We start from the raw sequence: 27,554 nt of genomic DNA, 5'->3' as shown, positions 1-27,554 counted from the left end.
ACATACATACACACATATATAAAAGATATCAGGTTAAAGTATTACTATTATATTATATTATTATATTACTACCCATACAAATAGTATTTGAAGTCGTATAGTCTTAAAAGTAATTGATATTACATGTAATTAAGTATCAAAAGTAAATTATAGATATCTTATATATAAAAATGTGTATATATATCTTAAATATTTACATACATCTTAAAGTGTAGGTTTTATAGGTTTTATTTTATTATCAAGTATATACTTAAATACTTTTTACATCACTGCCCACTTCCAAAATCCGTATTAAGTGTGACAGAAAAGCAGTGGTCAGGTTTTATGCATGAAAATGAAGAAAAATGTAAGATATTGATGAAAATTGTAAGTGATCAAATACACAGTATTGTTGGGGGTGGGGTGTGCGCGCCTATGTATCTGCGTCAGTGAGCATGCGCAGTGCGATTTGAGCAGTGACCACGTAGCTCGTGTTAGCAACAGTCGGAAGCCTCGGGGTTTAAAAGAAAATAGCTGTAATAAAAAAATTCACGGCCCTTTAAACTTGAGCCGCGGGTCGTTAAAAATGGCAAGATACCTACGGCCGCCTAATTCATCTCTCTTCGTCAGAAACATCGCCGACGAGTCCAGGTACGTTGTCATTTCAACCCTGCTCGCGTGTAGGCTAGCTAACGTAATGCTAGTTGGTTAGCAAACAGACGGACATGTTTGCTAACTAACTAGCATAACGTTCGCTAGGCTATATCAGAATGTATAACTGACGTCAACGGTGCGAATTACAACGGGCGAAGGGGCAGAAAATGTGTGCTAGTTACGATTTAACCGCATATCGTCCCAGATAACACATTATCTGGTAAAAGGTTATTAAAAACCTAGCAAGAAGCTGCCGTTACATTGACGTTGCTTGTCTTCTAAAGAAGCTGATTTCGAGAGTATCGACATAAATGGCGGTGGAAGCCCACGTCCGCCAGTTAAAGCGGCACTCTGTAGTTGTGGGAAAGAAATTCAAACTGATATCTTTTTATATTTGGAGTATTAATAGGGCAATAACACGAACACGGTAAAATGTATTCTGTCCAAAACTGTAGAAACAAGCTGTTCTCAGAGGAACCCTGTTTGAAGCTAAAAAGGTTGCAGCGTCCGACACATAAACAAAAGTAAACGGTATGGAATTGTGTTGTCCTTGTTGTGTTGGTTTATTCAGTCATGAAAACGACAGTTTGTTCAGGCAAGAGAATCTTCCCCAATATTACGAGTTGCACCATTCAAAAACAAGCTTTTAAGGGAATTAAATTATGAGATAAAATGCCGAAATTGTAGTCAATTCGTTTATTTAGTATATTCAGTCTTAAAAATAAAGAGTTTGTTCTGGCATAAAAATCTTCCCCAAAACTACATAGTGCACCTTTTTAAAAAGAATAAGAATGCTTTTAAGGGGATTAAATATGGATAAATATGGATTTCTGTCCCACAATTATGACTTTCATATTAAAATGTGCCTTTTTTTATACCTAAGAATTATTACTTTTTATCTCATGATAACAATATACCATGGGAATATTTAGTTTTCATCTTATTTTTTTATTCTTTAGCTGGCAGAGATGGGCTTCCATACTGGGCCGTTTAGTAAAGTAATAAATTAATCTCAAGCTACTGTTACTGTCCATTTAAATGTTGGAAACATAACATATCGAGAACATAATGCTTCATCTAACTTGTAACGCTTTTATGTAGAAGTAGTCGTTTTGATCAATACACTCTTGAAAGGTCTCACCATTGTCCTGCTCTTACTTGGGACTGAACCTGAAGTCATCATAGTGCGTCTATGTTAAAAAATGCTAACAGATGTGAGATGGTAGACAAAACACTGTTCTGTTATATGTATATACATTATTTGTAATCAGTGGTGCATTTCCAAGACATTTTGAAATGTTGCGGGAATGAAATTAGCCAAATGTTGGTAATTTTCAGGTAACTAACCCTCGTGTCTTCGCCACCTTTGTTATTAAATGCATGCCTTTTTTGGCTGCTGTGGATGTGTGAAGTTGACTGGCTGGGTTTGTGTTTATACATTGACACCTTTTAAGTGAGCATACTTGCTTCTGGAATGGGATAGCAATTGGATTTGTCCACAAACAAATATTGTCATATGCTGTGTTGGCACCAGCTCTTGTGTCTTACATTGCACACTGAGCTCCAGCTACATTCACATGGCAGCCAGCAGAATAAATGTGCTTATTTCATGACACTTTAGGCCAGAGGATTTACGACGTGAGTTTGGTCGTTATGGGCCTATTGTAGATGTCTACATTCCACTTGACTTCTATACACGGCGGACAAGAGGATTTGCTTACATTCAATATCCTTTATTCTTTAAGTTTTTGATTTGGAAATTGTGTTCTCACAGATTGTTTTTAAAGCATTTAATCTGACTTTTTAGTTGCAGTGGGCTCAACGACACCTAACCGGATGTTTTTGTTTTTATGTCACACAATTGAATGTTTTTTGTAATTGAAATATTACTTTCTAAAATTCATTTGTCATCTAGTATATTGTATATAGATTTGAACATATTCCTAACCAATATTTCTTCTGTTGTTGCCTTAGAATTGTAAAGATACAGTTCTGGAGACTCCACACCAAAGAAAGTTGAGAGGCGGTTGTAGAATAGATTCAAGCCAAAGACACCCAGGCAACAAGCAGTAGTGGAATTGGGAAAATAAAGAGAGAGCAAAAGCATGAAGATACAAAGAGGAGAAAAGAAAGTGCCAAGGCTTCCGTTTGTCTACCAAAAGGGAGGAAAAGCAAAGTGTTTATTGGGCAAAGACAAGCAGGAAACCTCAAGTTCTTCTGCCAAGACAAAAGATCAAGCTGAAGGTCAAAGGTCAAGCATGTTAAAGGTAACAAGCCAAACATTTTGTATCCTACCAAATCTGATCACCATCAGTATTTGTTTTGTCCTCACAATTTGAAATCATAAATGGATCTTTTGGTTAGTATTATGTTGTTCAATTACAGACTGAAATCAAAACAATTTCATTGATTTTCACTGAAATCATTACCTCAAAATAACTGCTTTTTCACTGCACTGATTCAAGTCCAGTAGCTGTGTACCATTGGCTTGAGCGGTTAATCTGTGTTGCAGCCTTTTATTTTGTGATTGTTGTTGTGAATATGTGCAGCATTCTTTGTCCCACCATTTCAAATTTCAAAATAAAAGCCCTTAACAACTCAGCATGTTTGAAGATGTGCGTGACGCAGAGGACGCTCTTCACAACCTGGACCGTAAATGGGTTTGTGGGCGTCAGATCGAGATCCAGTTCGCCCAGGGAGACAGAAAGAGTAAGAACAACTTGCATTCCTGAAGATCCAGCATACATTTAACTTGTGCCAAGTCTCATTCAGTATTGTTTGGAAATATTGAGTTTGTAAATGGCTAATGTCCTGATATAATTTGTTTGTTTAAGCCCCGAACCAGATGAAGACCAAGGAGCGCCACTCTCCACGCAGTTTCTCCCGCTATGATGATGATCGGGATAGCCGCCGAAGGCGGTCCCGAAGCCGCAGTTATGATCGACAGAGGTCCCGAAGCCCTTCCTATGAGCGCCGTCCTCGGAGGTCTGAGAGCCCCAGAGAGTAAGTTGTCATCGCCTTTGTTTTATTCCACCTACAGTAACTTCAATGCTCAGCTTTAAGTCATGTTTTGGATTTCTCTAGTTTTGAACATTGTCAGAAACATTTGTGATAATATAATAAATAAAATATCGAAGGAAGGTGTAGTTGTTTTGAGACATTTTACTGCAGTAACTTATGTTATTAAGTTAATCAACTCTGAATAAATTAATCACACAGAGTTGGAATGGAGGGCTGGGTATCAAACCTAAATACTTTTCAAATAACGGCAAGCAATGTTGGTAGCATGGGCTCGGTCATATTTAGGAAATATCTGATTTTAGAAATCAGATCTAAATCAGGAAATGCTTCTATCCTTACAGTGTTGTTTGTTATAAAATAAAGATAAGTTAATAATCGGAATTTGAAAACTGAAATTAGTTCAAACATTCAGTTCGCCCGCTGCAACATTCAGTCGGCCCGCTGCTACAGAAAGCGCCTGCCGATTCTCTGCTGTACATGCATGCGGACCAAACACACATTTGCAAGTTGTTTATGTTTGAGCGGCTACAAAATGGCTGCAATGGCTACCACTAGGCCTATAAGACCAGCACCGACTTCTTTAAAAGGTACTGTATGGCAGCATTTTGAGTTCCATGAAGTCGAGGGGAGAATTGACAAGACCTACACAGTTTGTAAGGTGTGCGGAACTCAACCTAAATACTTCGGCAACGCAACTAATTCGAGAAACCACCTTGCGCGTTACTACCCAGAGTTGGGGGAGAAACAGCGACCTGTTGCAGATGCCAGCCAGAGAATGATCGAGCAGGCGGTGGCACAGCTTCAACCGAACTCTTAGAGCGCGAAGCGGATTACCAAATCCATTGCAAGTTTTAAGACAGTATTCAGTTGTGGAGAACGTGGGTATTCAGACGATGGCGTTCACTCTAGAGCCAAGATACAAAATACCATCTCGCTAATTTGTGTTTAATAGGCTCCGCCGCCGCTCCCCATGGGCTTCCGTAGTTCATAGTTGGCTCTGCCCTCCTCCCGCAATGACTTTCCACAGAGAAACAAACACAACATGTCATCATGTTCGTTCCTAAAAAGGGCACTGTCTCGTCAGTAGATCGGTTTTGTAGCTTCAGATTCGAACAAACCACGGGCCGCTGCATAGTTTGTTCAAAAGCTGTTGTAGCTAAAGACAGCAGACCAACAAATTTATTTCAGCATCTCAAACAGACACATGTATCACAGCAGGTCACTTGTTGTTCACTACTAGAAGACCGCGGCAGCCCACAAATACCCGCTAAAAAGCAGGCAGCATTAGCGGAATCATTTATCATGTGTGCCATATTAGAAGAAAGGCCGGGGGACAGTTTTTACGAACACAGTCACGTTGCATATCACTAAAGATACGGTGCCCGTGTATATACAGTGGCAAAGCCGGAGGTTCATCCACATGCTGAAAATGTTTGACCTAGGTTTGTGCTACGAAGCCGCAACGGGGCCTCAAGCCAGAGGTAGGAGACAGGCTCGTCTTCCTTGCCAAAAATGTGTAAAATAGACAGAAAGCACACACCTCATGTCCTGTACATCTACCAGCATGATGTTTACTATGCAATGCATGCAGATGTTTAATTTAATTTACGTATCTTCAGGGATATAAAATACTTTTTGTAAGCAAAAGGCACCATTTGCAAAATAAAGAATTTAATGAAAGTTATGTTATAAAGTTATGTCACTTTATCAGTACCAATAAGGAAACTGATCTTTTTTTAAAATAGCAAGCAATCTGACATGTTAAATTTATGTTTACAAAAGCATTTTATTAAAAAGGGACAGATTCTTTTCAAAAGGATGCACTTTTATTTATTTTTTCAAGTGAGTTCGAAGCTGCACTTTTTACAATGGCAGGATGAATTTGTTTAAAGTAAAAGCATTAAAGTAAATGCAATGCTTTCATTAATTTCTTTGTAATTTGAAGTTTGTTCTTGAGGAGGAAAAAAAAATTAATTAAAATTGTAAATCGAATTTGGTGTGAAAAAATTGGAGATTACATTTTTTGGCCATATCGCTCAGCCCTAATTTTTATATAGGCTACAGTATACTGGTTTTCTCTCAGGGATATGCTCATTGCCTGTAACAGGAGGATTCTGTGTTCATAGAAAGTCGTATCTATATGTGACAAAGAAAAGTCTTTTCTTTAATAGATTATTAGAGAAGGTAATTGATCGTTTTTTTCTCTTTAATGATCATCACCAAAGTAGGAAGTGATTAGCAAAGTCTGAGTAGCAAAGTCAGATTTATTTAGATCTAGTCTAGATGCTCTTATCTAGATGCATCGATAATCAGTCTAGAATCGAATCGTTGACCTCAGAATCAGAATCTAATCGAAACATGAGGTGATTCCCACCCCCAATCATTAGAAGAAAGTGACACAGGTTCAACAATTACAAGATGAAGCCTGTTTGCAGGGATTATATACTTTATTGTGTCTTGTCTGGTAAATTTTTCATATTTTAGTTCAGGAGTGATCGTTGTCTTTATTTACTCCCCTATTAAAAAGAAAAAAGCCAGATAGACATGAAAGAAGACTGACACGTAAAGGGAGCCTCTCTGAAACTGGTTCAAACCAGTCATGTCTATAAAAAGCAGGAAGAGACAAACTGCTTGATTCAAGATCGCATTGTTCTCTGGTCCAGGATATGAGGTGATACACCTAGTCCTGATATACTGGTTTCTGTTTTTGTTCTCTCTTCAGATCTCGGTCCTACAGTCGACGTAGACGGAGCAGAAGCAATGAAAATGACAAGTAGGTGAATATTCATGTTCCAGTACTTAAAAGCAAGGACATAACGCACAGATTTAATTATTAATCATTAATGACCATCCCTCCAGGTACAGAGGTCCTCCTCGTGACCACCAGAGGACTCACCGTGAACCAGGCTCGCGTAACCGCTCCGCTTCCCGCTCCCCTTCACCCCCCAGATCCAAGTCCAAAGGTAAAAAGAGCCAGTCCAGGTCCCACAGCCCAGCTGAAGACTTCCAGCCAACCTCCAGCTCCCAGAAACCATCTGTGGGACGTTCTCCATCACGATCCTACTCTAGATCCCGATCGCGCTCCCGTTCCAGATCCTGGGCTGGACGCAAGTCTGGGGGCCACTGACTGTCTTATTCCTGTTAATCTGAGGATGTTTCTGTTGCTTTTGACTACGATAACTTAAGTGTTACGCTGTGTTTGAATTGTTTTTCATTCAATTACTTGCCAAAGGGAAGAGGGCAGCGAATTAAACATTTTTTAGCGTTATCGAAATGTTTTTTCCTAAGTGATTGATGAAAAGCACAGTTGATCCCTGGATGTCTTGGCCAGGTCATGTTTGTCATTTTTTTTTGACTTGTGTGATGAGGGTAATTGGAAGTTGGAGAGAAAATGCTTCGGTTTGGATAATATTTTTGTATTTTTAAGTTGGCAATATTTACTACGGTTAACATGCCTGTCTCGGTTTGTGTATTCTGTAAACCTAAATAAAAACTGAACTACAGGCCCTGACTTACCAATAATTACCAAGCTGGCCTCTGATGCCTTGTTTAATGGCATTTCTTATTATAAAGCAAGCAAACTGTATTCTTTGTAGCTGTTAATTACTGTGGCAATGTATATGGAAAGCACATGTTTGCTACCTAATACCATGTCCAGTATTTTATGTGACAGTATGTTCAAGATTAGCTGCATTCATTTTGTTCAGTAAGTGAAAGTCAGTTAAATATTTTCCGTGTTCCTTAATACTGTTACCCTTGTTTTAATGGTGTTACTTAGTATGTGCTTTATCAATAAAGAAATACAATCTGTACTATTCTCTAAAGACTTTAGCTTTACTGTGACTTGTATCGTATGGCATAATTAAACCATACTTCATTATAACAAGACAGAAGGTCTATTACTGGGCTATACAGATCTTGAAATACATTAAACATGCTGTAAACTGTAGAATCAGTCAGAAGACATTCAAGCAGAGACAAAAATAGGGGGGAGGGGAAGGGATTTATTTTTTTTGTTGTAAAATTTTGTCATCAATTCAGAGTGCATTTTCTTTTCTCTTTTAGAAACACCAATTTAAACCAATTGTAAAATAAAAAAAAACAGGGCATTTTCATAATCATTAGTGACATATCAGTGGGACAAATTAACAGCCAATTCATTACAGGTTACACATTTTAGAATAAGGAGACTGCCATGCATGACTTAATCAGGGCAAGAAAATAAAATGTTAACATGAACAACCAATATAAAGGTAGTACTCAAACAGCATGGGGTCATGTTCAGTTGTCAGCTGGCGGAAGAACAGCTGACAAATGAAGATGGTTCTGATGTAAACATTTGGTCATCGTGGCGCCGCCACCTAATGAAACTAGTCAGTTTCAGCATGAATTTAAACTTAGGCACAAAAAGGTCAACTCAAGATTAAAAGCATCACGCTTACAAACTGTAAGCACATTCAGAACTCAAATCCATACATAAGCAAGTCTCCTTGAGAATCCAATTGATATTTTGTTTTAGGTTTTACTTATTATTTGCATTTAGCATCTTTCACCCTACACTGCATAATACAAAACAATAAAAAACATGTGCAAGATCTCTGTAAAGATAACAGTGCAGGGGTACTGACAAATGCTATAGGCAGATTTTTTTAACAAAAATATTCTTCAGTATTGAAGTCAAGACATGTCCTTAGCATGTCTTATACATTCAGTGTTATTACTAAAAATACTTTTGTCAGACAGGCCCCAAACTTGGCCTGCGAATGTACATATGCTACAAGTACTTTATACATTTCATTATTTACATGGCTCTTGAACACACTAACAAGCTCTCATACTTTGTTTTGTCATCTTTAGGCTGGCCATAAACAGCTCCAATTCTGCAAGGGTAAAGCAAAGACAGCCTCAATAGAGGATTGAATCACAAAAATAGAGAATCCATAGGGATAGTCGATAACGCCTCCATCATCTCAATAGCATCCTGGTCTGTAACTTAGTAGGAAAAAAAGAAACTTGTCTGATTGCCGTGCAAGAGGGTCAACAAGGATCAGAGGCAAGAGGCAGATGGTGTCTGTTGATTATGTGATGGTCAACCACAAAGACCTATTTTGTAAACATAAACACCAGCCTCATGCCTCATCTTGAGTCCCTCAGGCCACTTCACTTCAAAAACCTTCCTTAGCTCGGCCTTACCTTGCTTACAATGCATGCAGCCAACAGGACCGTGTCATGTGACTTAGAAAGTGAAACTCAACAGTCCCACATAAGCCTGGCCCTCTTCCGCATGTTGAAGCTGCTGCACTGTCCTGAATAGGCCGAGACAGAGGAGCAATAGCAGTACTGATTGAACAGATGAACAGCTTGAAGTGACCTAAGGGACTCGAACCCATTCACCACTCGGGCTGGCAAGGTTAAAGGGGCAGTGGCAACAATGCCGACCACACAGAGGATGTCCCAAAAAATTTAAAAGAAATACAGCGAAAACATTGCTTTGGTTACATACAGCACTTCATACATCTTTCAATCACAACATAAAAGGACTTGTACAAAATAATGCTATGATAGAGTGTTGTGGGCCTCGGACACGTACAGCTCCTATAGTGCATGTGCGCACAGCGCAATAAAAAAGGTACAGGAGTTGACAGTCCAAGGCCTGTGTGCCATGGTCTCTCATTACCCTTCAGTCTGAGGTTATACTATTGACCTGTACTTACTCACAACAGCTTATTACCTCCAGTAAGATAGGCTTTTTCCCTGCAAAATTGCAGTTGAGTGCATTTAACGTCGCAAACAAGGAACGCATAACATAAGAAAAGAAAGTGGGCCCTAGTCAAAAAATATGCTACAAATGTGAGTTTGCTTTAGCACCGGAAGCTTTAGAGGCATCTCTAAAGAATTATAAAACGTTGTAAATTAAAACGCATGTCTGTCCACAGAAATGGACCGTAAAAGTGTTGGGAATTTACCTGACCTATTCTATATCCCTTGTTTGAGGAAAAAAAAGCACTCATCTGCTTTGATAGCCAACGTTAAAAAGAACAAAACAAAATAGAGGTACAAAGGATAATCCAGTTTGTCATTAGTCACAGAAACTGACTCAGATAAAAGCATCACCTACCAGCAAGGCCCTGACGCTGTAATATATTCAAATAGTGATTTAAAAAAAATGTGTTGACCAAACATTCAGAGCAAAGATTGCTGCAAATGCTTCCAAACACTTAAGAATGTCAATCTAAAAACAGCTAAAAGTGTTACAGCACTGAGGTGTTCCTGGTGGGTGCATGCCCTTTAAGAGTCCCAGTTCATTGGCTTTTTTTAAACGATCATGTGAGGGTACCACTCTCAGGCCTGCACCTTGAGGAGGCTCTTGAGCTGGAAGGCCATCATCTCCCGGTTGTCACAGGAGCCCATTGGGAAGGACACCCAGTGACTGGGGGGTTTAGGCAACACGCTAGGTGAGGGTGGCTCGCTGAACTTAGGCCCTGCATAGCTCGGACTCCCCTGGGTGGCCAGGAGCGTGTTAAGGTGAGACACCGCACCCTCCCAGTTCTGATCATAGTTGGTGGCAAAACGGACAGAAGCACTCTTCTCTGCAGACACGGCCTGCCGCGCCTCTGGAGACCTGTGGTAGGCTGCGCCTTTGTCACTCCGGCGGTGGCCATGGTGGTGAAGGCCCCCTACCCCTCCTGCTGATACTGCCCCTCCGTTCTGGTCACGGCTTCTCTGCTTTGCCCGGCCAAGTTGATGGTTCTTCTTGGACAAAGGGCGCTCAGGGTGGGAAACTGGAATGTTGTACCTCTCTCCACCTCCCATTATGCTGCTGCAATGCGTGTCACCTACATGAAGAAAAAATAAATATTACAAACGTGCACTGAAATCCGTGCGATCTGCGTTTGTTTTTTGTTTCAGCAGAGTAAAAGCCAATCCGCGCAGACACACACAGACTCTTGCACCGCCCCCTCTGAACACAAGCACAGAGGGTTACGTGCAGAAACACCAGACAGCCGGGCCCCCGCCGCCGCCCCTCCCCCACACGTACACAAATCCGAGAAGCAAAACATCTCCGGCTCACCTCTTTGTTGTCAGAAAGCAGAGATCTCTCTTCAATCTTTCGCCTCCAATCGGGCCCCAGGTCCTCGAAGTAGTTCTTAGTCTACTTCTCACTGCACGTCTATGTCCAGCAAGATCTAAGGTTTTCATGTGCCAATGAGCGTTGTTTTGCCGTGGAGCCGAGCTGAACATCAACTCACCCCGACACAAGATGCTCCAAGAAGTCGTCGAAGACCTTTAGGGCGAAATGATCGAGTTAGAAATGCTCATACTAGCCATGATTTAAGCCTATAAACAACAACACCATCGTTTTGTAAATAAAGCCTGTTTTCTTCCAGGGCGGATGTGTAGATATCAAATTGCGTCATTGCAAAAAAAAAAAAAAAAAAAATCGATTTAAAAGACCAAACAGCAACTACACATCCCTTGTTGATAACAGTTTAGTTATGTAAGCATATGAAACAGCTGTCGATCACAACAACAATATGTTACATAAGAAAACTGCGACATGTTATCCCCACTTTGTTTGTGAGCCTCTAGCTTGGCTTCATTGCAGCGGCTTTGTCCTGCCAAGAGGCTTTGTGTATTCGGTTTTCGGTGCCAAAATAAACAGCTAAAATGTATAATCTCGACCCCGGTATATTTTAATTACACAAACGTGGAATATTAATTAAGTAAACTATGCGTTAACAGTTTGGGGGGTCACACTTCCTTGGCACCGAACCAAAACAAAGAAACAGTCAGCTCAATATGGCGACGAGACACAGAAACAGCTTCTCTTACCGACTTCCTCAGGCTTGGTAGATGAAGCCCTTCGTCAGAGAAAAAAAATACAGCGTGAGAAAAGCCTTTGGAATCCGTTGGCGGACAGCGTAGGAAGCACAGCAAGCTATATTTCCCCACAAATCCGTCTCCTCTCGAGCTTACGTGGTGTTAAAAGTGGCCGTGAGGACGCCACTTCTCTCTCCCGACTCCGTCTGATTTGCAACAAAATGGAATCCACAGCAGAGATATGTAGCTCGTTCTTACCGCGATCTGACCAATCGGGCGCCGAGTACGTAGCGAACGGCCAATCACCGAAGAGGCAGCCCGACGCATTCACGGCTGTTGCCAGACTGGTGACGTCAATCACTGACCCTCCTCCTGTCCTTCCCTTTGTTGGAGCTCGGGGTATTTCCTGAGAGAAGTGAGAAAACAACAGAAAGCGACCACTTTCCAACACTAAAAACTCCCTGTTTTCAAGCTAAACCACATTCGAGATAACTACACGGTTATGTACAACTATACACGACGGTTTGGGATGATGTTGATGTTGTTTTTGTGTTATGTAATGTCACTTCCCTTCGAAGAAATCAGGTAAACAAGCACCCAGTTTGCACGTAACAAATATACTACTTTTTCTCATAGGAAGCGGTTTGTGGTCACACAGTTCCTGTTCCTGTAGGTTAAACCTGTTGTGCTGTGTGAAACAGCTGCAACAGGCTGTAACGATAACACAACGGCTGGTCTGCGAGCTGCCCATCCCCCCCAGTCTTATCTGTCCTTTTGCTGAAACAAAACATTAACCTTTTCTTTCATTTAAACATGTTTTTTTTAAACCCTTATATCATTTTCCAACTCGTTAAAGAGTGGTGAAATCTAAACAGGGGAGAGAAATTTATACTTTTGCCATCTTTCGTAAGGTATTTGATGAAAAAAACAAACAGGGCACAGTATGAAGTTAGTACCCTTGGTGCTGTGAGCCTTAGTACAAAGGATACAGTTAATACAACAGGCTATATCAGAGTTAAAGGTGCACTCTGTAGTTTTGAGGAAGGAATTTTTAACAAAAGTAAAAGATGCGTTTTTTATGACTAAATAAACTATTTTCTTTTTCACTTCTTAAAAATTAAACAAACTGGCCTTAAAGGACAACACAATTTTCATATTGTTTTACTTTGTTGATATGTGGCGGACCTTGACGTGTTTCTAGCTTCAAACTGTGTTCTGAGATCTTGTATTTTGCTCTGTGTTAATGTTAATGTTATGACCTTTTTAAAGAGGTACTGTGTAGTTTTGGTGAAGAATTTAAGATTTACAGTATTAATGAGGTGATAATCCAAACTCAGATTTATTTATTTTCTCCATAACTGAACAAACAAGCTGTTCTCAGAGGAACAAAAAGGTCCCCACAGCACTGTTTGAAGCAAGAAATGTGGCAGGGTCCGCCAGATCCAAACAAAGTAAACAGTATGAAATCGTGTTGTCCTTTAAGGTGAGTTTGTTCATTCAGTTTATTCTCTTACGATTCAAATTCATTACCCAACACTACACAGTGCCCCTTTAACATACCACTATTCAAAGAAGCCTCATAAATGCTGTCATAAATCTGAAGTAACATCTGGACACGTCATTTGGGGTTTTTAAGTGTGAGACGTCCTTCCCCTTCTGTTTTGTTGATTTAACCGGGAGCCAAATGGTGTGCAATGGGTGTCATGGAGAGAAGATGTGTGTGGGGGTTACAATAAAAGATCAGTATAATTTATAGCAGGTAATTCAGCAAGTAAAAGGATAACAGAGCATGCAGGATATGGACTGTTCACCCAACTCAATTTGAAAATGAAGCATTTTCTGACACTGTCAATGAACTCCTGAGTCGTAAAATAGTTCTTTAAAGCTTATAACTTAGCCCTTACTTGTATATATATTTTTTTTTTTCCTGTGCCGTCACTTTATTGGAATACATTTCTATTTGTGATTGGGACATTGCCACATCTGCCATTAATGCTTTTCCCACTTAGGCTACTTGTCTTTATAAGGTCATGAATGATTCTCGGCCCATTCAGTTGGCTTTATGGCTTTATGGCAGACTACAGGTCCAAGTCTAAAGAATACAAAACAACTCTAGTGATAGATTAACTGATGTCTAAGTCCACGGTCAACGTTACTTTCTGTCCCTCGTCGCTTAAAGTGTCTGGATTTTAAAGGAGTTGCGCAACGGCGGTGTGCGTCAGCCAGCGTTCACAGCTGAAGGCCATGGAAGGACACTCCCCAAAGCTAAGCAACCTTTGGAAGGGGGCTGTGCCGATCAAGAGTCAGCTATGTAAGGAAAGTAGGTCACCAGAGGCTTCTGTTGGTCGTGCAGGACATAGAAGGTGGACAAATACCCACATCTGACTGGTCGCAGAGGCTTGCAGACGAAAAATCTGTCACAGAGATAGTAAAAGTACAGACCATCCTGGAACGTGGAGTGGAAAATATTTTAGAAACAACAGCTGTGCACGAAGGCTGCCATGGCTCTTTGTTTCTCAGCAAGACAGACTGATACTCTTTCTGTCTCACAGGCAATCTAAAGTAGTTATTGGGTATGAACAGTGGAGTGTAAGTGATCAGCGGAGTTTCACATGAATGTGAAAGGCATGAAATGTGTTGTGAAGCGCCGCCCACACAAAGTGAAGTGGGAAAGTACAGAAGCGGAGACAGTTTCACACCAGTCAGCAATTAGTTGAGCTCATATGCAAGACCTTTTATTACACCAGTTAACACATTCAAATGAGATTCAAAGGAGAAATGTCTTCTTGTTGTTGCCAGGCCCATTTTTCTTTCCATGTGTATTTTCGGTGGAGGCACAGTGACATAACACCGAGGAACCTTGAATGCACTTCACCCCACAATTAGAGTTCTGTTTACAGTCTCGTCAAAGACACGCACGTAATCTATGTCTCTGTCTTTACAATGTCGAGGTCAAAAGGAAACCTTAAATTCTGGCAGATTCATATGTCAAATATAGACCCAGTGCCTATCCAACCTACCCCCTATTCCCCAAAACACTGAGGCTGCTGTTAAGAAAGAATAAATACACATATAAACATTGTGCAAATATTATTATTTTGTGTTTTAAACATGAAACATGTAGAATTAACACAATATTTCATAACATACCTCCTACAAATAGGCCATCAAGCAATTAGGAAACAAGTCTGTACAGGCCCACAGCACACTGACATTTAGATTTTCAGGTGCTGAGATGTTTAGCCTTTAGGTGTCTTCAGTCTGTGTGTGTGTGTCTGGGCAAAATGTGGTCCTGGAGAAACATATTGTAGCGGGGACGACCAAAGAAGCTGTTATCAGTACATTGCCAGGTGTTTATATGTGTGTCTGTCTGTCTGACTGTGGACAGACTTTGTCCCCGCAACAGCGTCACAACCACACAAGACGCAGTCGTGAAACTTTGAAGGTGTGTAGTCGTGGTTGTAGATCAAAATGAAGGCTGAGTTCAGGTCCGGGCAAAGATCTAGGAAGTCAAGCGACTTAAAAAAAATAAGGATGAGCCGCTGAATCTCGTTTCGGTGCCAGAGCGTGGTGACAGCTGTAGAAACACATTTCATGCCAACATATCTACGTCATATGACTTCTGAGGAAGGAATGCTTCCAGAGAATGAATGATCACACTACAGAGAGTGGCTTTGTAGACAGTGATTTGTTTTTGTTTATTTTATCGACATGTTCCTCTCCTCAAATTGGTGTATGAAAGGCTCCTGTTCACGCCACTGCTCATTGTGTATGTGCAGTCTCATCAGCGGAAAACAGTCGGACCTGCCTCATTTGATCACAATATAATCAGCCCTGTCAATCATTTGGGGGGAAGTCTGAGTGCTTTACCTACACTCTGAAGTGTGTTCTCTAATTGTATTGGGGCATTTCTTCATCAGGAGTCATACGATGTGGATATGTTGGGTTTTTAGTGTGTTTCTCCATGTATCTCACAGTGACTTAAATAGGTGATGTCACCACAGTCTGGCCCCAAAGCGAGATTCAGTGACGTAATGACCCCTCCTTCTTTTTTAGGTTCCTCTTTGGAAGTAGAGAAGGGGCCTTGCCCGCCCACTTCACGCCCAGGCCAGCACCCACATTTATTTTAAGCTGCATGTCAGTTTTCAGTCAGTCCCGTCCACCTTCAGAAATTGTGATGTGATTGACCATTTGATGATGGTTAGGCATACTGAATAAATCTGGCAGCGTTCCCCTTTTTCGTGATAATAATGAGATGGTCCTATGACGAGATGGTCTTTATATTTGTTATTGGACATCAGGACGAGCAGGACCATAGCTAGTGTTGCCTACACTGAGGTCAAGCCCTTGCTAAGTTTAGGCAGAGTTCAATTTTAGACCCAGTCATTACTCAATAACTTGATTCCAGTATTTTAGATGTTTTACTACGTGGAAAGCGTTAATGTTGAGTAGAAAGAAGCTTACACTTTACATAATGGGCTGAACTTTTCCTAATAATTCCAGAGGACATTCTGTGAAAACAACTATATAATCGTCCTAATTTTATTTTAGCAAGACATAACTTAAACAAACAGTTTTTATTTATTTAATTAAATGTCCTTGACGTAAGTGCTCCGATTCATTCAAATGTTGCAGGAAACATTAAACAGCTTACTTAAACATTAAGATTTTAAAACATACAAATGATTGAATCATTTGGGAGTGAAGCCCCGAGTACAAGTTAGAACAAGTCCTTCACACGCCTTTATAATGTAAATGTGAATGCTAAAGAAGGGGCCATGGGCTTTACAGTTTGCGACTTGACCGTTGTAAAAGGCAAATGTGAAAGGAAAAAGAAAACAAACATGTTTGTTGTTTGTATCTGATTATTTCTTAAGGTCTTTACATTTTGAGTGTTATTTTACATACATCTGTAGTTTTCCACTCTAATCTCCCCATTTATAATCCGTAATGCAATGCATAATTCATTTCATTTTTAATTTCACAATTTCATTACATTATTCCAAGAACCAGAGTAAATAATTAAGCACTATTAAAGCATTTAGCCTGGAGTAATAAGATTTGAGGGGGATCTGCTCATTTCTCTTGTGTTTTTCACATCGGTGATCTGATACTGCCGTCTGAATGTCTGGCAATCTGGAAAATGAGCGGAAATATTTTTTGTAATAGATTCGACCTCGAATCCATCTGAAAACAGCAGAGTGGGCCCTGTGATAGCTTGTGTCCCCGGGCGATTTTCTAAAAAGGCATCGTGTAACAGGATGAGGTAGTCCAGCTGATAATCGAACATTTCCGCCTTGATGCTGTCCTGGGGTCTGTCTGTTCCGTCGTGCTGCACCTGGTCAGACAGTGACAGAGAGTAAATCTTATTGGAGCTGGACTGTCTGCTCCCTAATCACATTTCCGTCCCTCTGGTCTGCTGGATCTATCAGGTCAGAGGAGGGGAGGACACAGCCAGTGCACCAGACATCACCATCTTATAACAAGACCCTTTTTCATTCATTTAATGCTGCAAACTTTTCACAAAACATCTCTTCCTGACCCCCTTTCTTTGATATATTTGTAAGTCCCAGTTACTGTTTTATTTAGCATACTTTCTTCTAAAATGAGGGGCTAAAATAGGATGCTAATTCATCCCAGAATGCCTAAGGTATGTTATTTCATGACCTAAATTGAGTTGTTATTGAAATATTAATGGACGCCATTTTTACCAGAGGGGCATAATCCAAATTAAACGCTCTTAATTGATGAGGGGACTGCTTGTTGAGCTCAATTTGCAAAGAAAAATAAAGATGAGAAGGCTGAACGACCTTTAAACCCATCGCCATCATTATGATGATCACCGCCAGGGTCACTCACTGTGTGTGTCCACCGGTTCATGCTAGCTTAGCATTGCCCCCTGTTGTGCTGCAAGCTGTATTGCACCCCGACCCACCCACCAACTGAAGCTTCAGGTCAGTAATGTTATACAAAATAAAGAAAATCCTTGGGAAAGTGCACTGAAGGCTGTTTTACACATCTTAGTATTTCAATTTAAAGATATCTGTTTAAAATTTTGGAATGAATGAGCATGTATCGGTAACACAAAGAGTCTGATTTTAAGATAAACACGCTCCTCGAAAAGGACTGAGGCGGTAAAAGTTTTTGCATGGGAACAAAACTGTTTCATCAGATTGCCTTTTCCAATGTGCACACTTATAATCCTGCAAATTAACAAAGCATACATAATTAAAACCACTTTTTTTTTAGCATCTTGCCCATCCTTCAAATCTACCAAAGGCGAGCAATTAAGCTATTTTTGTAATCCTTCAAGCAATATGTTGTAAAAAAAAAATTAGCTAAACCATGTGATCTTGAGTGGAAGGGGTCAGTGTGTGCACGTGTGCTGCTAGGTACCGTCTGTAAAATGAACATGAGTGGAAAGTAATTAGCAGAAGAGGTTGTAGGAAAAACATGCCGCTGCACGACTAATTCAAAGGCGTCTTCAGCTGCCTTGAGATGTGAAACGAGGTTGTTAATATGAGCGTGACAGCTCATTCTGGACCTTGAGAATGGGAGTGTTTGCAAAATAATCTTAACTCAAGGTCCCCTTAGCAGGTTATTACTGCATCAGGGTTCGAGTAATGGATTCACAGCAGAGCATAGTCTAACAATGGAAGGTCACTTTATTTACATTTTTCACGCTGCACACTGCGTTTTCCTCCTTTTTTTCTGTTGGCATATTTTTTTTCGCACTTTGCACCCAACATCCTATCACCCTGCTTAAGTGCTCTCTCCTCCCCTGAGTCCATCCTGACCCTGTCTGCTGGAAAAGCATCAGTCAAGAAGGACACCGACCCTCGGAAGTGTGTGATCTGTGTGTTAATGTTTCATCATCGCCTCCATCAAACATCTATAAATGCATGCATTTTACTTTAGGTCTCAGTTTCATCAAAGAATCCAGCTTAAAACCCTCAAAAGAGCATCATGTAGGCTCTTTCATCTGCCTCTCTATCTATCTATCTATCTGTCTATCTGTCTGTCTCCCTCCCCCTCTCTCCCTCATGTCATCACAGCCACCCTCCTTATCTTCTCCCCTCACTCGCGCTCTTTGCAACCAGTCAGGTCTGTCTGTCGTGTGGTCATGCTGTGGGTGTTCTGCTGCTCCGTGACAAATAATTCAGATCAACAGGAAACCATTCACAGGAAAGAACATAAGGTAAGCTCTTAAAATGCATGTTCAAAGTCCAGCAAATACATTTAAAATGTCCTTTTATAAAATGTAAACTGGCATTATAGAGACGTTTAAATGTTCTTCAGGAGAAAATATGTTGCTTGTTTTTGTCCAGCAGCAGCTTCATTAGGTGTGCTTTCACTTTTGACCAATTTTATAAAGCTTCGATCTTCTACATCGGCTACAAAAGATGAGATTTCATGCATTCGTTATAACTACTTGTGACAGAAAGGCTTGTGAAAGTGTTACAACAGTGCGGCTCGATGCAGCAGTGTCTCAAGGGGTGATTGGGACATCACATTTCAGCGTCTGTGTCACCCCTGATGTGACAAAAATTGAGGCATGTTTTTATATCTACGCGCCTGCTGATGCCGCCTTGAAGAGGCAATCATTTCTCCAAGACCGGCTGGCTTTTAGGAGTCAAAACACAGCACTCTGTCGCTCAAGATTTCTCACCACGAGGGAGCAAAAAAAAAGAGCGCCTGAGGTGGTGTAATATCCACAGAGCAAACGCTCATATGGCCCAATTGAGAAATTTTGTCGCTCAAGCTCTCTGGAAAGCAGTTTACCTCCCCTATTTCTGCTTGAATGTGTTTTTTCATGAGGTTGTGTCACATTTGGGAAGAATAACTGTAATAATGGTCAGTGGATGTAGGATAAAGGCGGGAGGGAAACTAAATAAAGGACATAGTGACCTGACTGGGTGAAAATGTTCCCTTCAGTAATCACTCAGACTGCATCACAGAAGCCTACTTTCATTATTTGGAGTTGTTTAAAAACACTTGTTATGTACTTAACGTTTCTTTACCGTTTTCTCAAAGATGACAGATTTATTTGACGTGTTTGGGTCGTCTTTTGGCCTTTTAAAAAAAAAATGTGCGAGCAATTACAGGTCACCACCACTCCCATTTATTCCATCATTATCTACTTTAATCAAATCCTCTCTTCTCATCAGCCCCACACACTCAGTTTAATCTATTGATTGCATACAGATAATGCACTCTACACAGGATTGTTCATGTCTGCGGTGACCTTCACCCACCGACTTCACAGTTTTGTTTAAATACAGTCCTCTCTGGTGCCAAAAGGGGGCAGCCTTCGTTCTGTTTAATATGGTAATAGGCCAACAGCAGGCAGTAAGTTGATCTCTGCAGTTTACAGTAAAATCACTTCCAAAGTGAAAGTGGGAATATGAATTATTAAATATGAATACTCTGGTCTCTGATCAGTTCAAATTACTTAAGTTACAAAGGATGTCTTGCTGAGAGTGGCAACGGATGTTTACAATCCATAAAGTGCTTAATAAATGGGTTATAAAATAGTTCATCATTTGGTAAAAGTAAAATAACCATTACATTTCTTTACATTTACCATTTATTATTAATTGTAATTATAACGTGTTACCCACATGGCTGAATCACAGTGAGGACATGCATGAAGCTCAAAAACGCAACACGAAGTCACTTCTCCTTTAGCCGTTTATGACTTATGTGAACCACGATCTATGGCTCCTTGCAGATATCTCCTCAGTGTCAGCATCATCACATACGGTTAATGACCATGGTCTGTTTGCCCCGACCTCTAAATGACTTTCTGTCCTGACTCACAGACGTTAATGTGCCTTAAAAGCGCTAAGTTCAATATTGACAAAGAGAGAATAAGTCCTCACACTTTCTACATTCTCTCCACAGGAAGTTGCTTGTTTTACCCACTTCATGTAAAAGAGAAAACAAAGACTCAAGGTGAAGGTTTGTCATCAATCAAATTATTACATGATGAAAATGTGTAGTACATGTATGTATATGTATATATATATATATATATTTCTTTTAATCCTGCTGGATTTGTTCTGTCTTGTGTAGGTGTGTTATCTATTTCTGTATTTATTTTGGGGCTGGGGTGAGGAAGGATGCAAGACTCTAAAGACTGGAGGGCCAAATAAAAGCCTTTTTTTGTCACGTAGTTGATGAATGTCGTGTGTGTGGATAAACACGAGCAATGTGCTTGTATAGTTAGGTTAAAATGGTCGAGTTTGATAAATGTAAGGCCAACGTAGAAGTACAGGTAGTACTGAAACAAAGTAAAGGGTACCTTACACTTCTTTCCTCTTAGTAAGTCTAACTATGTTTGTGTTGATCCAGGAAAAGTAACAAATCTAAATGACTCATTTACTTACTTATTACGATCTTGCACTGGCCCATACAGCTATAATGGCGGAATGGGAGGTTTGCACTTCTTTAGCACCCACAGAAGTCAAAGAGAACGCCTCATCACCAATGGGTAAAGTATGCAGCCTTCAATATATACAGCACCTTGCATTTTTGAGAATATGAAATGTTTCAAGATAGTTATATATTGATAATTAAATATTTAAGCAAATCACTTTGGGATGCACGGACGACGAAATCTTCACGAGCGGTTGCGAGAACGTCTTGATTTTAAATAAAAGAATATGTAAACTTTTAAGGTCTTTCTCTGCCTATCAGCCTCGTCCTGGGTTAGAAAATGACACAGTTTAAACAACCAAAGAGAGGATAGAACACTGGCATAGCATCAGGGAGAGGAAAACACTTAATTTGTCAAATGTCCTCTGATCTAATATATAACAGCTGTTCTAGTTTTAAACTGTTTTTCTCCCAGTTAACAGGTCTTGTGAGAATCTGGAGTGCTACATGGTCCTCACGAAGGCGGAGAAGACAGTCATTGGCTCTATCTGTTTGCTGGCTGGTCCAATCACACTGCTGGAAAATGCTCTTGTGTTGGGAGTCATCGCTGCCACAGCCACCCTGCGACAGCGGCCTTCATATCTGTTCATCGGCAGCCTTGCTCTGGCTGACGTCTTCGCCAGCTGCTTCTTCACCACCAGCTTCCTGGACTTTCACCTCTTTCGACGCAGCGATGGCCCCACGGCATACCTCTTCAAATTAGGTGGTGTCACCATGGCCTTCAGTAGCTCAGTGGGGAGTTTACTGCTGACCTCTATGGACCGCTACCTCTGCATCCATCAGGCCTCCAGCTATAAGGTGCTGCTGACCCGCCGGAGAGCCATGATGAGCCTGCTCATCCTCTGGAGCGCCACCATCATTATCTCCTTCTTGCCTCTGATGGGATGGAGGTGTCCCACAGGGCTTAATCCACCCTGCTCACACCTGTTTCCCTACATCAACCAGGGCTACCTGGCCTGCTGGACCAGCTTCATCCTGGTGCTCCTGGCTCTCATTTTAGGGGCTTACGCTCTCATCCTGTGGAAGGCCCACCGCCATGAGTCCTCCATGACCAGCATCCAGGCAGCAGCAGGGACAGGCCATGCCCGCATGAGGATGGATATCCGGCTAGCACGTACCTTTGGCCTGATCCTGCTCATACTCGTGGGCTGCTGGCTCCCTGCGCTCTCCTTTATGTTAGCTGACGTCGCTGTGCTCCTGACCCACACCCAACAGAGGGCCTTCGCCTTTTGCAGCACCCTCTGCCTGGTCAACTCTTCAGTCAACCCGCTGTTGTATGCACTGCGCTGTCGAGAGCTGAGAGTCGCTCTGCTGCAGTTGCACCACAGGCTGTGTGTGATGGGGAGGTGTAAAAAGTCCACAGGGGACAACGCTGAGGACAACAACTGCACTGCCATCACTGAGGATGACATACCCAGGATCAGAACCACCCGACTTAACTCGATCTCAGAAGTGGTGACCAATCAGCAGCTGAACATCAGAAAATGAGTTGAAATCAAGCATCACTTCAAGTAGCACAAGTACAGTTGCCTACGATACTTCACTTAGAAATCAAGTAGTATCTGTAGAGATAGAGAAGTGTCTGTTTTTATGGCAGTGTGATAGGAGTGTAAAAGAGACTTTGAGGAGAACTTCACTGTAGATCAATAACCAAGGGCCTCATTTATAAAAAAGAAAAAGAGTTAGATTTATACGTGAGCTTAGTCTTAAGATAATTTCTGATGGGGTGCTTATCGACCTCCTGTTGAATTCATACCCCCAACAAATAGGGCCAGCATATCACTAGATAAACTGCTTACTGCTGCAAACTGTATTCTATTTATACATCAATTCCGTTAGCTCCAGTTAATTTCCCAGCTCAGTTAGCGGTGCAGCTAGACACACCACCACCAAGTGTTGGCGTTTATACTGTTAGCACACAAGTTTATAATTCTAGTCCATATTTGAATGTTTTAAACAAAAAATCTTAGAGATTGCACCTTTAAAATTAACACACAGACACCTGCCTGGTAAATTCCCCTCATATAGTGTTAGGAATAGATCAAGAATGAGAAAATCTAACTTTTTGGAAAACAAGATCACAGCGATGGTAGAGGAGACTGAAGCCAGGCAGCACGTATTGTTCAGCGGACTAAATAGTAGGTTGACAAAAAAAGCCAAACACAGCTTGAGAGTTTGTCGCCGTTGCACATTGTTTATAAGGCCCATGCAAAGTTCACCACAGACTTGGACGCATACGCAAGTAAACTGCAGTATGCCTAAGAAGCAGGAAAATCACTTAAGTCGAGTCTAGACGTAGAGATAAGATCATTTCCATGTCAAAGTAAGTTTTTTTTATATAAATAAATGCTTTTGTCTGGTTCTCTACTTAATTCATACTTTGAATCAAAATGTATTATGAGTCTGTTTTATAAATGAGGCCCCAGATCTTAGGAGCAAGATTCATTCTCATCAAAGTATTTAGTGCTAGTAAATAACTTTACCTTTGCCTTTTTGATAGAGGCTGTCGTGGCAACATAACTACAGGTAACAGGTCATCAGCAGAGATGTGGACTCGATGCACTATTTTTAAGATGTGCAATTTTACTTGACAGAAGATAAATGACTTGCGACTCGACTTGGACCTGGAAGAGACGTCTGTCTCCATTTTTATGTTTGAGTATTAGATTTATTTGGGAGTTGGGAATGAGACAAAAAAAAAACCATTACCTTTAAAAGTGATGGTGAGGTAATATTTTAAGTTTGACGGGAAATTAAGAAATAAATATGTTTTTGTTTGATTACATTTATTTAGCTGGATATCATTTCATCATACAAATGTAATTAATTGTCATAGTTTTTGAACAGGTTAGAAAAATTGTGGAAAAACATTATTAGCCAGATACTGCTGGTTTAGACTGCAATCTTGAGTAAAGAAGGATCTAACTTGATTTGACTTGGTCAAGAAGTAATGACTTGGACATGCTTTGGACTTGGACCTAATGACTTGAGTCACACGCCTGGTTATGAGAAAGAAAAGTCTACAAAATGTGGTGTGTTTGTAAAACAGCTTGTAAGGAGACAATGTGACTTTTGGCAAATATATAGTCACCATTGCACATTTATTTTATTGTCACAATAAGTATGACTGACATGATTATAATTTTTGTATTTGTTGATGAGCAGACGAGCTTCAGACTAGAAACAGATCCCAGTAGAATTAAAGCCTCTCATCTGCAGACATAGGTTTAGGCCAGGCAAACGGCTTTTGAGGTGATGTAATGTGGCCATCTGACCTATAACCTCTCTGCCTCACATGTCAGTGCTTTAACACTCTGACTTCTATCACACACACTGGGTCCTGTGAACTAAAATGCTGACTCAACTTTAGGCGTTCAGAAAAATTGATTTGTTGTGCGTATGCCTGCTTATGTGCAAGGATTTGTGCAGGAACAGAGGACCCTGTGGGTCGCCTATCCTATCTGCACATGAATGCCAGGACTTCACAAAGGGCCTCATGCAGGGGAGGATTTCACACAATGTTCACCGCATGAATCCAAGCAGTGTGCCGAGGTAAATGGGACACATGCCAGGAAGAGAACGAGCACAGACACTAGAACTCTCTTTGCAATAGTCACAACTGGCAGCTGTGGTAAAGCACATGGATTGGCATTCACTTAAAGTCACAGGCACGTATAGAGCGACAAAACAGAGAATCACAGAAGTCTTACAAGTTGTTGAACTTAGGTCATCGGTTACTAGACAGAACACATGTTTCAACCACTGTATCTTATAATTAAAAATAATACTTGACCATACTCTATTTTGACTCGTTATGTTTCTTCTCAAGCAAATACCAAAAGTTAATCTTCTTCATCTGTCATCCTTACTGTGAAGTGACGAAGGAAGTCAGCAGTCTGGTGTTTGCGATGATTTGCATGAGCCATTTTTGTTGGAGCTACTTTAGAGAGGTGTTATAGGTTACTAACAAACACTTCTCAGTATAATGCAATATGATTCAAAACAGAGTACAAAATGGTCATTGAGTTGGAAATGGATTCATTTTATTTCCTCAAAATCCGACATATAACAAGAAACAGCAGTGATGAATGTAATTTAATGTAAGTCAATTTTGAGGTACTTTAAATGGGTATTTCCATTTATACTGCCACTCCTCTACATTTTGGAGGCAAATGTAATCAGATAGAAAGAAACACTGATTCAAATAACCAGAAAAATGCAGAATATCCGGTAATCGGCCAGTCAACTATACACGGTTACATTTGATATCAGATACTTTAAAGACTCTTAATCAACTCTTAATATGCGTGACTCTCACTTTTACCATAGTAATAGTTAAACATAAGCTTTACTTTTACTCAAGTTTGTCTTTTGGATACTTTTAACAACACTGCACTACGTTTTACAGAAGATGAGGGAAACAGAATTTGTGTTACATTTTACAGAACTGCATATGATGGCTTTTTGGCTTTTCGCACTCTAAGAAATTATAAAACGCCACCTTGACTGATTTTGCTGAATACTTTCCAGCGGTACAAACTAACTCCTAACTACTCTAGATTCTATATAAATGAGTCAATATTGTTTATATTTACCTACAGTTATCTGTTATATATTTACAAACCAAAACACTTCAGTAAAATAGATTTTTCATCCCAGTGGCAACGTCAGCGTCACTTTTTTCAAATCAGGGAACAGCAGATTTGATTTTACGTTATCAGTTTATCTTACGTGCGTGTGAAAAAATGATCAGCATCCAATTGTGGAGAGAGCAGCACATACACAGCTCATCGATGGGTGGTTCATTACAGGACAATGCCAGTTTAAATGGGCGACACAAAACAATAGACAACAGTGAGTGTGTGACTGGTGATGTGACACAAAAGGAAAGGTATGGAGCATGTAAAGCCAGATAATATCGTAAAGTCCACTATCTCGACTGAATGCTATCATATGATGCATCGAAAACACTCGCTCTTGAGTGTTTAGATTTCTGAAATAAAAACCACGGACATTTCCAGTATAAAAGTCAATATATCATTAAAATATCCAATGTTATTATCTGTTAATTCAATTAATTCAATTAACAATTAACGTTCAAATTCTGTTTTCATGTGTTTTGACAACAGTAACTGTTTTATTGTAATACATTTTATATGATTAAAATTAAGATAATAACTACTTTACATCATGTTGAGCAGTTTAATCTACAGCACCATATTATATCAGGTCATAGTAACTGTGGCTAATCCAAGAGGGTTTATATGGAGATTATCTATTTTAGCAACATTTCATCTTCCAGTTTATCACAAACACTCAACATGAACAGAGCTGGTTCTCACGTCAAAGCATGAAAAATTGTAATCTGAAAAGTGTCTGGTAACTAAAGCTGTCAGGTAAATTAACTGTATATACACAAAATGAAAATACTCAAGCAAAGCACAAATACCTCAAATGTGTACTTAAGTAAATACATGTCTTTAATGACGTCTGGTCACTATTGTATCGTGTGGTTAAGCTCTCTGATTAAGCACAACCTTTCTGCTTAGGAACTCCAGGTCAACATCAGCATGCAGCCATGGGGAGCGTGCCTATGTTCCCACAGCATTATGTCCCCACATTTCTGAGATTTTTTAAATCCCCTTTTCTCCCAATTTGGTAGCTAATTACATCCAACCCACTATCCAGTAGCAATGGAGAGTAATGGAATGTAGCTTTTAGCTAAATCTTGTGTGCCCATCTCTTTGTTTATTGCAAACATTTAATGTAAGTGCACATTTTCCTTTTAAATAAACTAACTATACTAAGTAGCACAGAGGCCTCGCACTGACTAGCTTCTGGTCAGATCAGTCGAATTAAATGCAGCAAACCCTAACCCCAGAGCACTTAATTTGTATGATTTTTTCTTATGTGATTGCAATTGTCCTGCTATATCTTCTCCCTTTAATTTGTTGTGTTCCCATTTTTGTCAATTTTGCCCTCTCTTTATTTGGATAAGTCTCCACAAATACAATTGTTGATAAAGCATACCAGAGAATGCCTGATGTGTTAATTGTTGCCATTATATCTAGTTTCCTTCTTATTCTTTTGCTTTACATGAGCCCTGCACTCAGCTATGACCCGGTCCTGAACCCTAACCTTGATCGTAACCCTACCTGGACTCTAATTTTAACCCTCCCCTGACCTGGGCCCTAATCATAAACATCACCTGACCTGGGCTCTAAACATAACCACCACCAGAGCACCAGTCTGACTTTTTAACCTTAAATTCGTTTTACTTACTTTCATCATCGTTTTTTCTCTTTTGTGTATTATAATTACCCCCTTTTTTTTGGCTGTGACCTCCTATAATTTCAGGTTATTTTAATAAGATAATTTAAATTGAGACCTGTGCCAGTGTTTACTTGGGCTTCTAGGAGCCCAATTACCTTGCTATCCCCATTACCTAACCCTAAGGGAAATGTAGAAACACAAGAATTAATTTTGAAAATGTCCCAGAAATGTGGGAACATAGGGCTGTGGGAACATAGGGCCTAATTTTAAGAAAAATCTTAGAAATGTGGGAACATAGGGCTGTGGGACCATAGGGATGACACCGAATGGCCAGAAAAGCGTGCTATCTGTTGACATGCGATCGGAAA

At 40.3% G+C, this 27,554-nt stretch overlaps 3 protein-coding genes across 5 annotated transcripts; 2 read left to right on the top strand and 1 right to left on the bottom strand.

Annotated features, from left to right (window-relative positions):
- The first annotated feature begins 428 nt into the window (after nucleotides 1-428).
- srsf10a (serine and arginine rich splicing factor 10a) lies at nucleotides 429-7,478 on the top strand. 2 transcript variants are annotated; one of them, XM_030392665.1, is made up of 6 exons: nucleotides 429-630; nucleotides 2,608-2,919; nucleotides 3,236-3,342; nucleotides 3,468-3,636; nucleotides 6,377-6,427; nucleotides 6,514-7,478. In XM_030392665.1, exons 3-6 carry the CDS (start codon nucleotides 3,237-3,239, stop codon nucleotides 6,779-6,781), a joined length of 594 nt encoding a protein of 197 aa, XP_030248525.1. In that variant the 5' UTR covers nucleotides 429-630; nucleotides 2,608-2,919; nucleotide 3,236; the 3' UTR covers nucleotides 6,782-7,478. The 2 variants fall into 2 exon arrangements, with proteins under 2 accessions (XP_030248525.1, XP_030248524.1); XM_030392664.1 differs by lacking the exon at nucleotides 2,608-2,919 and adding an exon at nucleotides 2,255-2,359 and having other exon boundaries at nucleotides 3,239-3,342.
- A 160-nt stretch (nucleotides 7,479-7,638) lies between these two features.
- Nucleotides 7,639-11,712, bottom strand: pnrc2 (proline-rich nuclear receptor coactivator 2). The gene is made up of 3 exons (XM_030392666.1): nucleotides 11,488-11,712; nucleotides 10,727-10,939; nucleotides 7,639-10,490 (listed from the first exon to the last, which is right to left on the bottom strand). The coding sequence occupies exon 3, from the start codon at nucleotides 10,465-10,467 to the stop codon at nucleotides 9,997-9,999; it is 471 nt and encodes a 156-aa protein (XP_030248526.1). The 5' UTR covers nucleotides 10,468-10,490; nucleotides 10,727-10,939; nucleotides 11,488-11,712; the 3' UTR covers nucleotides 7,639-9,996.
- Nucleotides 11,713-18,542: 6,830 nt separating this feature from the next.
- On the top strand, nucleotides 18,543-23,008 carry cnr2 (cannabinoid receptor 2). 2 transcript variants are annotated; one of them, XM_030394835.1, is made up of 4 exons: nucleotides 18,543-18,673; nucleotides 20,380-20,430; nucleotides 20,894-20,968; nucleotides 21,329-23,008. In XM_030394835.1, exons 3-4 carry the CDS (start codon nucleotides 20,899-20,901, stop codon nucleotides 22,399-22,401), a joined length of 1,143 nt encoding a protein of 380 aa, XP_030250695.1. In that variant the 5' UTR covers nucleotides 18,543-18,673; nucleotides 20,380-20,430; nucleotides 20,894-20,898; the 3' UTR covers nucleotides 22,402-23,008. The 2 variants fall into 2 exon arrangements, with proteins under 2 accessions (XP_030250695.1, XP_030250694.1); XM_030394834.1 differs by having other exon boundaries at nucleotides 20,380-20,436.
- The last annotated feature ends 4,546 nt before the right edge of the window (nucleotides 23,009-27,554 follow it).

This window comes from Sparus aurata, chromosome 17, assembly GCF_900880675.1.
Source record: "Sparus aurata chromosome 17, fSpaAur1.1, whole genome shotgun sequence".
NCBI classification, from domain to species: Eukaryota; Metazoa; Chordata; class Actinopteri; order Spariformes; family Sparidae; genus Sparus; species Sparus aurata.
Note: the sequence above shows the minus strand (reverse complement) of the source record. Positions and strands in the feature narration are given on the sequence as shown.

Bases quoted from the DNA above. Each gene is read 5' to 3' on its own strand.
- cnr2 (XM_030394835.1), top strand. From the start codon at position 20,899: ATGGCGGAATGGGAGGTTTGCACTTCTTTAGCACCCACAGAAGTCAAA. The intron at 20,969-21,328 runs GTAAAGTATGCA...TTTTTCTCCCAG, and splicing joins GAACGCCTCATCACCAATGG to TTAACAGGTCTTGTGAGAAT.
- pnrc2 (XM_030392666.1), bottom strand. From the start codon at position 10,467: ATGGGAGGTGGAGAGAGGTACAACATTCCAGTTTCCCACCCTGAGCGC.
- srsf10a (XM_030392664.1), top strand. From the start codon at position 566: ATGGCAAGATACCTACGGCCGCCTAATTCATCTCTCTTCGTCAGAAAC. The intron at 631-2,254 runs GTACGTTGTCAT...ATGACACTTTAG, and splicing joins AACATCGCCGACGAGTCCAG to GCCAGAGGATTTACGACGTG. The intron at 6,428-6,513 runs GTAGGTGAATAT...CCATCCCTCCAG, and splicing joins AGAAGCAATGAAAATGACAA to GTACAGAGGTCCTCCTCGTG.